Raw genomic sequence first — 11240 nt, forward strand, 5'->3', positions numbered from 1 at the left:
GTTTAAAAAATAATTACTATTTAGTTTTGGAGAAATGTTTATAGGAAACAAGCGTTCGGAATTAGCAGAGCGGTTTTCTAACTAACCAAAAAAGTGCCCGTGATGGTTATTAGCAAAATTCTTCATCAACGCTAATTTTTTTCTTAAACGTCCGGTATATAAGCGGCGATCACATGGTTGGTAATGGTGAAATAAAAAAGCAAAAGAACTAAAAGTATGACAGTTGGTCGCGATAAAGTAAAAGGAAGGTAGCAACACAGAAAGAAATTGGTGTTGATCTGCCAATTTTTGGTAACGCGTCAGGTTTCTTTTAACTAAAATCGGTTTTTTAATGTGCAATAAAAAATAGCGCTTTCAATAGAGCGGTCGTAAAGGTCAAATAAGCGCCGACTTCACAATGTCGGACGAAAGCAATCCAAAGACTTTGTATGTAGGCAATTTAGATGTGACAGTGTCAGAAGATCTTCTTTGTACCCTTTTTTCGCAAATAGGCCCCGTTAAAGGAGTTAAGATAATACGCGAGCCGGGAAATGACCCTTACGCTTTCGTCGAATTTACAAATCATCAGTCGGCGTCGACGGCGCTGGCGGCAATGAATAAACGAGTCTTTTTAGACAAGGAAATGAAAGTGAATTGGGCCACCAGTCCTGGAAATCAACCCAAAACAGACACTTCCAATCACCATCACATATTTGTCGGTGATTTGTCACCCGAAATCGAGACAGAAACTTTAAGAGAGGCCTTTGCACCGTTTGGAGAAATATCGAATTGCAGGATAGTGAGGGATCCACAAACTTTAAAGTCGAAAGGTTACGCGTTTGTTTCGTTTGTGAAGAAAGCCGATGCTGAGAATGCCATACAAGCTATGAACGGACAATGGTTAGGATCACGTTCAATTAGAACAAATTGGTCGACGAGGAAACCGCCACCTCCTCGAACAGATAAGACCACGCAGCGAGGAAAACAGCCAACATTTGAAGAGGTGTACAATCAGAGTTCTCCGACAAATTGTACAGTTTACTGTGGGGGATTCACGAGCGGCCTTACCGAAGAGCTGATGCATAAAACATTTTCCCCGTTTGGAGTTATCCAAGATATACGTGTTTTTAAAGATAAGGGTTATGCCTTTATTCGTTTTACAACTAAAGATTCCGCAACGCACGCTATCGAAAGTATTCATAATACTGAAATAATAGGTCAACTGGTGAAGTGCTTTTGGGGCAAGGAAAATGGAGGAGCGGCAGGTGACAATAATGCGATGGGTCCCGGAATACCTCCAGCTCCTTCGCAAGCGGCACAGCCATACTCATATGGATATGGTCAAGGTATGGGATATTGGTATCCTCAAGGATATCCCCAAAGTTACTATCCATATCAATATCCCTATCCTGGGAATAATCAGCCGTATTGTGTTGTCCCGCAGCAAGGTCAGCAGCCGAATGCATCATTAATGTACACATCAATGCAGAAGTATCCAACGCAGTGAGGTGGCACGTTGAAAAGAGTGAGTGTTACGCAAACGTTGTTGCAGGATTTTGTGTTAATTGGTCATCTCTTGTAAGAGTTTACATTATTATAAGATATAAAGTTGCAGCAAGCATGTGTAACATAATTACGATGTTTTATATTATTGCTGGAAGGACTAATAAAAGGAATAAATTGTGTATATTACTTGAGAGAGAGTGAGAGTCACTAAGTCAAGTCAAATTTGTCGAAGATTTATTGATTGTTCATAAATCGTGTCCCAAATGATTTTAAACTATTTAACTACTACTAAGTTTGCTAGTGTCTAAGACTGTCGTTTTAGCTTTAGGCGAGACACGAGCAAAAATTCGTAGACTTCTACGCAGTAGATTTAGCTAGGGTATCTCTTAATTGCATTACTGTATTTACAGATGAATGAAGCGCCTCTACAATATTGTAGTTGTGTCTCTATACACATTCTGCCTATCATAAGTTAATGTTCATTTGGGGAACTAGCGATAGCGGGTTGTAAGTGGTAGTCGACCTGTTTCGCATGTGAAAGACTTGTAAAATGATTTTGTAAGAAACTATTGTAAATGCTAGTTGTTAATAAAAGTTTGGGCAAGGGATAGAGTTTATTTTTAAACATCTTTAGTGATTAATGTGGTTTACTGTAGGCCAAATTGTAATAAAAACAGTATTAAACTTTCGATATTGCCCATATTACCCTTCATAAACTTTGTCACTCAAAGGACACGTAATGTGTCGATTTGCAGCGTGAATAAATATTAAATTTTTTATATTTGCATTTTGAAAATTTATGTAAACTGATAGCTACTGAAATTAAACCAAAGCTTCTTAACAGTAAACTGAAACAAGAATTACAGCATAAAAACTAAATGGACTTTGAAGTGATAGAACAAGATAGTTCAATAAGTAAATCAACATGCGCTCCTCTGACACCCTTTGACTACAAGGATGCTATAAGCTGTGCTGCTCAGGATTTCCAGAACCTCTTGAGCCAGATAACTGCAATTTAACAATGACAAAGGTTAGGAATGGAGTTGAGAAGGTAGAGTACTGCTCCAACATTTGCCTCATGGACTTCAACAAATAATTTAACTAGCCATCTCAAGACAGAAACAGTCGGCCTTGGAATTCAATTCCAACACCTCCCCAAAAGTCACAAATGCTACAAAACCTTGGTTTCAAAGTATTTAAAGCAATAGAATGGACAAGGAAACAGCAATTACATAAACTGAACAATAACGAAGAAATATAGTATATCACAGGTCCGTGAAGTTGTAGTGTCTACTTGAAAAGAATTAAGTTGCAAATATCGCGTAAATTTGTGCAGATAATTCAAAATTTTGTGCTCATCAGGGTTAATGAGTAATTCAACGTTTTCTGATGACACTTCAACTTCATGCTGTAGTGATATTTTCAAAATTTTGTTTTACTATAATAGGCAAGTTCGACATTTTTTTATTTTAATTGAAATCGAGAGATTTTGCTATTAAAAAACGATCGGAAACAAATTGGGTGCAAAATATTGATATTTACGTCCGCTGTACGCACTTTAAAATTAAGGGTCGGCGCGAAGCAAGGAAACGTACCTGTGCGCGAGACTACCCCGCGTGACGTCAGTAGCCAGAAACAATTGCACAATGCTGCAAGATTATCCAAAAGCTGATTCGCGTAATTTACCCCATATGTGAATGTGGAAATTAAGTTTTTGCAGATGAACATGTCAACGTTAACGCCGCTGCTCTGAAGTTCATTTAAAATTGCGTTATTAGGCAAAAACTCCATTTCCACATTCACATGGGGTAAATTTCGCGAATCAGCTTTTGGATAATCTTGTAGCATTGTGTACACAATAAATAAATTCGTCCCAGTTTACGTATACTCTGCTAACGCCGCGGCGGCTATAAATGTTTCTGGCTCCTGACGAGTGACGTCACGTGGGGTAGTCTCGCTCCCAGGTACGTTTTCTTGCTTCGCGCCGACCCTTAATTTTAAAGTGCTTACAGCAGTTACAGCGGACATAAATGTCAATATTTTGCACCAAATTTTTTCTGATCATTTTTTAATAACAAAATCTTTCGATTTTGGTTAAAATAAAACAAATACAAAAAATGTCGAACCTGATCCCTATTATGTGCTAATTTGTGCTGCTTAAAATTTTGTGCACAGTAGGTAATTCAACTTCGTCTGATGTCACTTCAAACTTCACACGTACGAAGTGTCAACATTGATATTTTCAAAATATTTTATTGCATTAATTTGGTCTCATTTTGTGGTAATTTGTTCTGCTAACTTAAAATCTTGTGCTCATCCCGTCAATGGGCAATTCAAATTTTTCGTATGACACTTCAGTGTCAATAACATTGATATCAAAATTTTTCTTCACTCTTTTTATACACTCTAATATAATAATATAATATAATTTAAAATTTTGTGTTTCACTACGTTACGCTCCTATTTATTACTGTAGTGCTAATATTGAAATTGTTTAGCTTCGACTAGCTTAAGTTAGAGGTGCCTATTGCGATCGCCGTTTTTTGGACATAGGGAATGTGGTTGCTCCCGACAAGATATACTGATGAGTGATGGTGGAGTCACAGTCAAAACTGATGACTAGAATAGAGAATACTGTTCTCGCAGGGCTGGGCAAAATACAACTACTATCTGTATTTGAAATACAAAATACAAAGTAGGTACTGGGAACAAGGTACTGTGCGATCAAAAATGAGTTGCTGTCGAGTCACCTTTGGAACTTTTGTTTACATGGGTAATCATATTTAACTTGAACTTCCAAAGGCGACTCAACAGCAACTCGTTTTTGATCGCTCGTTATCTAATTAAAAGACTAGATAGAAAATACTTTTTATACTTTCAATGAAAATACAAAATACATGTAGTTTTTATATTGAAAATAATAATACAATATTTGAAATAAAAAATACATACATATATTACATATACAGGGTGGTGACTTGCGTAACGCACCATACGGATTTCAATGTAAAATTCATAACATGCGATTATTGGCTCCCCAAATTATTTTAGAGCAAAAATGTATTAAAGTTTTTTGTAGAAAAAATTTTTTACGCCATTCAACCGTATTAGTTTTCAATTTTTTTCATAATAAATACGGAAAATTGGAAAAATAAAACCCCCATCTTTTTCAATAATCTGCGATGCCATGAAATTTTCTAAAACAAAAAGATATCCAGTTATCAATTAGCAGCAGTTCGAAATTGATTTTATGATCGATTTGGCTACTGTCTTGCTGTTAATGGTGACATATTCGAACATTTATTGTAAATTGTTATATTAGGAAACCGTTTTTAGTAATTTGGTCTTTCTTTATATTGAATTCGCTGTTCTAAATATAATACTTTTTGATAGAATTTGATTTGTTTTATAGCAGACATTCCATGGCACGGCCGATATTGGCGTAGTTTTTGTATTATAAAATTCCATGGCATCCCAGATTATTGAAAAAGATGGGGGTTTTATTTTTCCAATTTTCCGTCTTTATTATGCAAAAAATTGAAAACTAATATGGTTGATTGGCGTAAAAAATTTTTTTCTACAAAAGCTCTAAATTTGGGGAGCCAATATAATCGCCTGTTATGAATTTTACATTGAAATCCCTATGATGCGTTACCCAAGTCACCACCCTGTATATGAGGGTAGTTGAAAATCCGTTTTAAAATGTTAAGTTAATGATAATGTTTTGGCATTCTAAAACTACCAGTTTTTTTAATGAACTATCGCTAAAACACCCACGTGTGTTGGAGAGTTGATAAATCCTGTAAAAAAATGTACATTGTTCCTTTGTTCAATACAAATTGTTAGAAATGTATACCTGCCTGCATAGACGCACTCTCGGCGAGAGCTGATGAACACAGACTAGTATATTGTTAAGGTAATTATCCAGACAAGCGAGAGATTTGTCTTTCTTATTTATGGAGCAATTTGAACGAAATTTGAGTGATAAAAGTAAACAAAACGCATGCGCAAATAATCGTACTGCGCATGTGCAACTTTCTTATACCGGGTGGTGCACGGTAAATAGAAACATTGGGATTTAACATATGGGAAATTAGTTTTATGCAATATCCTGCCCTCCTGTACATTTTACAGAAAAAAACTGTAGAGTTTAAAGTTGTTCGAATTAAAAGGTGCATACAAAACTGTTTTTACATGTTTTATTAAGCTTTTGGTATACCCGCAAATTTAAAAATAAATTTCAACATTTCTGTTATTGGTAGCAATTATTGCCATGACTTTTGTTGTTTTATGAATTGCTACTAATAACAGAAATGTCGAAATATAGTTTTAAATTTGCGGGTATATCAAAAGCTTAATAAAACATGTAAAAACAGTTGTGTATGCACCTTTTAATTCTGAACAACTTTAAACTCTACAGTTTTTTTCTGTAAAATATACAGGAGGGCAGGATATTGCATAAAACTAAATTCCCATATGTTAAATCCCAATGTTCCTATACTTACCGTGCACCACTCGGTATACAGGGTCATCTTGACGAGCGTCAGTTAGAAAGATATGGAAAACCTTTCAAATGGCACCCCCCATTTTGTTCTTCACCCTTGTTTTCCTTTTTCCCAGACCTTTAATTTGATGCACAATTTCAAAAGCTGCTTCAAACGGTTTCCGAGATATTCCATGTTTTAGTTACTTCTTGTGGAAAGTTGATAAAAAAATTAAATCGCTTGATGTTATTCTTTTGTTTTTATTATGATAATGTTTAAATGTCAAATTTTCGCTGATTGAACTTATACTTCTCGTCAGTAATGGCTCGTTTGGGTTACACTAATGAAGATTTTTTGAATTTAATATTAATACACGGTGAATGTAATCGAATAGCTGCCAGGAAAAGCAGCGAAAATTTGACGTTTAAACATTATCATAATAAAAACAAAAGAATAACATCAAGCGATTTATTTTTTTATCAAATTTCCACAAGAAGTAACTAAAACGTAGAATATCTCGGAAACCGTTTGAAGCAGCTTTTGAAATTTTGCATCAAATTAAAGGTCTGGGAAAAAGGAAAACAAGGGTGAAGAACAAAATGGGGGGTGCCATTTGAAAAAATGGAGTTACGGATATTTAAAAGTTTAAAAGTTGAGAGCTTTGAAAAAGTGACGTAGTCTCACTTTTTTAGACGGTTACGCATACCATAAGAAAATTTGATCTTTCCTTAATAAAGCATTGAAAACTGTTTTGCAATATCTCTCACCGTTTTCGAATAATAAATTTTTAAAGTTACCCCTGCAAATTCAATTTTTTACACAAAAACTTGAATATCGGCGAAGCCCTTGGAGCAAAGGGTCAACTATGGGGTATCGTTGTACTCCAAATTCGAGGTAGAATCCGAAAATGTAGAAAAAATAGGGGGTCCCTATTTAAAATAACAAAGTTGATGGCTACTTCCGGTATTTCCGGAAGTGGCGCCATTTTGAAAATATTTTAGTTCAATTCATCATGCGCCAAAACCTTTAAAGGACTTATCAGTTCAGCTTAATTTTCAAAGGTTTCCCATATCTTTCTAACTGACGCTCGTCAATGTATAGAGCAATTGAATCAAAATTTTTATGGTGGACAACACTCTTATTATTGTTTTTAAATCAGGAACAATTAAAAGATCAGACCATCTCGCGTCGACGAAGTAACAGATCCTAGGAATACCATTTTTAAATACTCCACGCTTAAAAATGTGATTTAATTTATTACTAGGGCGAGGCGTGTAGGCGAACAATGAATATATCTTCAATCGGAGCGAGGCGAAGCCGCCGAAGTCGAGCGGAGATATATTATGAAAACCAAATTAAAAATTCGTGATTGCAGTGTAACAGGGATTTTTTGGAAGTTTGGGCAGTTTTTAGGCTGTAACTTTTTGGTCCGTTGCTCTACGTAGCCGAAAAACAATAGCGCCCTTTCTTATATCCTGTATCAATTTTCAAAGCGATCAAACATTTGTACATAAAGTTGTCGTGCACACGGACAGACGGACATACAGACAGCAATACAAAATTATAAACGATCTCGAGGAAGGAAATCATTACCTATAGGTTTCTTGTCAGTTCTTATTACTGTAATTTTAGAGCAGGCGTGAATAGAACTGACCTTTGATTATAGATTGCAATATCTTTTACAAACAAATTACTTGCATTTCTTTTCTTATCCTATCTATGCTATGATAAGGTCGGATGTGCTAAACTAGAGATCACGTGGAGTGTCGGAAGTTGTACTACGTAGATCCGAGATGGTGCTGTTCCGAAAGCGGTTTGGCGGGCTTGTGTTTAGTTCATTCAAATACAACATTGTCACACTTCAACACTTTCTATCTCAAAAACGATTAAAGATAATACAGATCTATCTTCAACAGATTTATCTTAGAATTTAACGTACATACCATCAAAAAATCAAATAAATTTAAAATTTTCAAGTTGTGGGCTGTAGACCGCATTTTGAATATGGACACTCAAAGCTAGCTAGGTATACTAAATGAAAAAAATTATGCTTGATGATTGCGGAAAATATTATAGTAGTTGTATAGCATGTGTAACGCCTTGTATCGCGTCCTATTACTTTTGTAAAGTTTCCTGTATTACTTTACGTGGGAAAGAGAATCATTATTTTCGGAAATAGCACTTTTATTTTGTGAGCGCAGCGCAGATCTATTTTCGGGAGTTCCGGAGTTCGTTTGTAAAATTAAAGAAATTTCCGGTGGATCAGTTGACGATGGAAAGAGTCAATTTATTTGGGAGATCTCGTTCCAATATCCAAAGGAATTTTGGAGGATTATTATTTTAGGCACGAATTACAATTGTGTCGGAAATAACTATACTCGTCTATTTTTAGAAGTTTGTTAAGAAGTGTTTTGGACACTTAGATACAACCTAACTCTATAGGTACAACCTACATCTGTGTTGTGGATTTTTGTTGATAATTTCAAAGTGAGGTAGCACATTGTCATAAATATCTCATTGGCAACTCTCCAAGGTTATATCCGTTTGTAACGGAATTGTCTCAATGAATTGTTTGCTGGTTTATATATTTATAAAATTCTTTCCCCTATTGATTTGAAGCTTTGAAATCCACATTTTTTGACGAAGACTAGGTATGTCCTTACATTTTGTATCAAATAATGTATGTAAACAAATGAAATTGTTGTTAAACAAAGTTACTAAGCATATTTTTGACATTCAATAATTGAAAATTATCAACACTTTACTTATAATGGTGATGGATAAGACAAAGAACTACAAAATGCAGCATTGAACAATGGATTTTTTACATTTTTGTTATACGTAAACAACACAGAATTAAATAGACGTTGATGTGACTTCAAGCTTGAATTTTCAGATCAGCTGAAATTAGAGTCTACATATAGTTTTTCCACCCACATGGTATTGTTGAATATGGTTATATGGATTGGTAGATGAAGAAGGAAAAAAACTACTTTTTTATAGTGGTAAAAGTTGTTCAAGATAAAGTATGTGGAAACTTTAGCAATTAGCAGTTATGTGCACTACTTCATCCCTCCATAACTGATGTGCTTGAAAGTAGGATTCTATTATAAACTTGCCCTAACCATAGAGTAAATAATATTTACTCTATGCCCTAACAGTAACAAATATATTTTTTATAATTTCAATGTCTGCTTATGAACTTTATATGATTTAACTTCAATGCTGAATCACGTGTATGGAAAATGCCGTCAACATTTATTATTTGAATATGAGAATTACTGTCGCATATGACGATATCAAACTGTAGTTGATCTCGAATGTCAACTTTATGCTTACATATCCCGAACGAGGGACGAGTCGCCCGTCTGAGGGGTGGGACCTTATACTAGCAAGAAAACTCCGGTTTTGAATCTACATAAAGTTACAAGGACATTAGTGTACAGGGTCATTCTTGACGAGCGTCAGTTAGAAAGATATGGAAAACCTTTGAAAATGAAGATAAACTGATAAGTTCTTTAAGGGTTTTGGCACATGATGAATTGAACTAAAATATTTTAAAAATGGCGCCACTTTCGGAAATACCGTAAGTAGCCATCAACTTTGTTATTTTAAATAGGGACCCCCTATTTTTTCTACATTTTTGGATTCTACGTCTAATTTGGAGTACAACGATACTCCATAGTTGACCCTTTGCTCCAAGGGCTTCGCCGATATTCAGGTTTTTGTGTCAAAAATTGAATTTGCAGGGGTAATTTTAAAAATTTATTATTCGAAAACGGTGAGAGATATTGCAAAACAGTTTTCAATGCTTTATTAAAGAAAGATCGAATTTTCTTATGGTATGCGTAACAGTCTAAAAAAGTGAGACTACGTCACTTTTTCAAAGCTCTCAACTTTTAAACTTTTAAATATCCGTAACTCCATTTTTTCAAATGGCACCCCCCATTTTGTTCTTCACCCTTGTTTTCCTTTTTCCCAGACCTTTAATTTGATGCAAAATGTCAAAAGCTGCTTCAAACGGTTTCCGAGATATTCCATGTTTTAGTTGCTTCTTGTGGAAAATTGATAAAAAAATTAAGTCGCTTGATGTTATTCTTTTGTTTTTATTATGATAATGTTTAAACGTCAAATTTTTCGCTGTTTGAACTTATACTTCTGGTCAATAATGGCTCGTTTGGGTTACACTAATGAAGATTTTGTGAATTTAATATTAATAGATGGTGATTGTAATCGAATAGCTGCCAGGAGTTGTCTTTTTTCCGAAAGATACCCTGACAAGGCGCAACCCACATAGGCTACAATTCGCAAATTACTACAACATTTCAGGAATAACTGTACCGTTGTACTCCAAATTCGACGTAGAATCCGAAAAATTAAAAAAATAGGAGGTCCCTATTTAGAATAACAAAGTTGATGGCTACTTCCGGTATTTGCGGAAGTGGCGCCATTCTTTGTGCACTCGTGTCTGATATGTCAATTTCTCTTTGGATATCATTAAGCGATGCAGTTGGATTTGCAGCAAAATACACCAGTACAGTTATTTCCTGTTCTTCAGAGTCTACCACAGGCTTCCTTTTTTTGTATTTTTGTTTGAAAGATACCGTTATTCGTGAAATGTTGTAGTAATTTGCGAATTGCGAATAAAAACAAAAGAATAACATCAAGCGACTTAATTTTTTTATCAATTTTCCACAAGAAGCAACTAAAACATGGAATATCTCGGAAACCGTTTGAAGCAGCTTTTGACATTTTGCATCAAATTAAAGGTCTGGGAAAAAGGAAAACAAGGGTGAAGAACAAAATGGGGGGTGCCATTTGAAAAAATGGAGTTACGGATATTTAAAAGTTTAAAAGTTGAGAGCTTTGAAAAAGTGACGTAGTCTCACTTTTTTAGACTGTTACGCATACCATAAGAAAATTCGATCTTTCCTTAATAAAGCATTGAAAACTGTTTTGCAATATCTCTCACCGTTTTCGAATAATAAATTTTTAAAATTACCCCTGCAAATTCAATTTTTGACACAAAAACTTGAATATCGGCGAAGCCCTTGGAGCAAAGGGTCAACTATGGGGTATCGTTGTAGGTACTCCAAATTCGACGTAGAATCCGAAAATGTAGAAAAAATAGGGGGTCCCTATTTAAAATAACAAAGTTGATGGCTACTTCCGGTATTTCCGGAAGTGGCGCAATTTTGAAAATATTTTAGTTCAATTCATCATGTGCCAAAACCCTTAAAGGACTTATCAGTTTAGCTTAATTTTCAAAGG

The 11240-nt window shown here is 35.0% G+C and overlaps 1 protein-coding gene across 1 annotated transcript; it reads left to right on the forward strand.

Moving 5' to 3' along the window:
* Positions 1-198: 198 nt before the first annotated feature.
* Positions 199-2093, forward strand: LOC116164857 (nucleolysin TIAR). Its single transcript, XM_031479098.1, has one exon. It carries the CDS (start codon positions 398-400, stop codon positions 1484-1486), a length of 1089 nt encoding a protein of 362 aa, XP_031334958.1. The 5' UTR covers positions 199-397; the 3' UTR covers positions 1487-2093.
* The last annotated feature ends 9147 nt before the right edge of the window (positions 2094-11240 follow it).

The sequence above is a fragment of the Photinus pyralis genome, unplaced genomic scaffold (assembly GCF_008802855.1).
Source record: "Photinus pyralis isolate 1611_PpyrPB1 unplaced genomic scaffold, Ppyr1.3 Ppyr1.4_LG1, whole genome shotgun sequence".
Lineage (NCBI taxonomy): Eukaryota > Metazoa > Arthropoda > Insecta > Coleoptera > Lampyridae > Photinus > Photinus pyralis.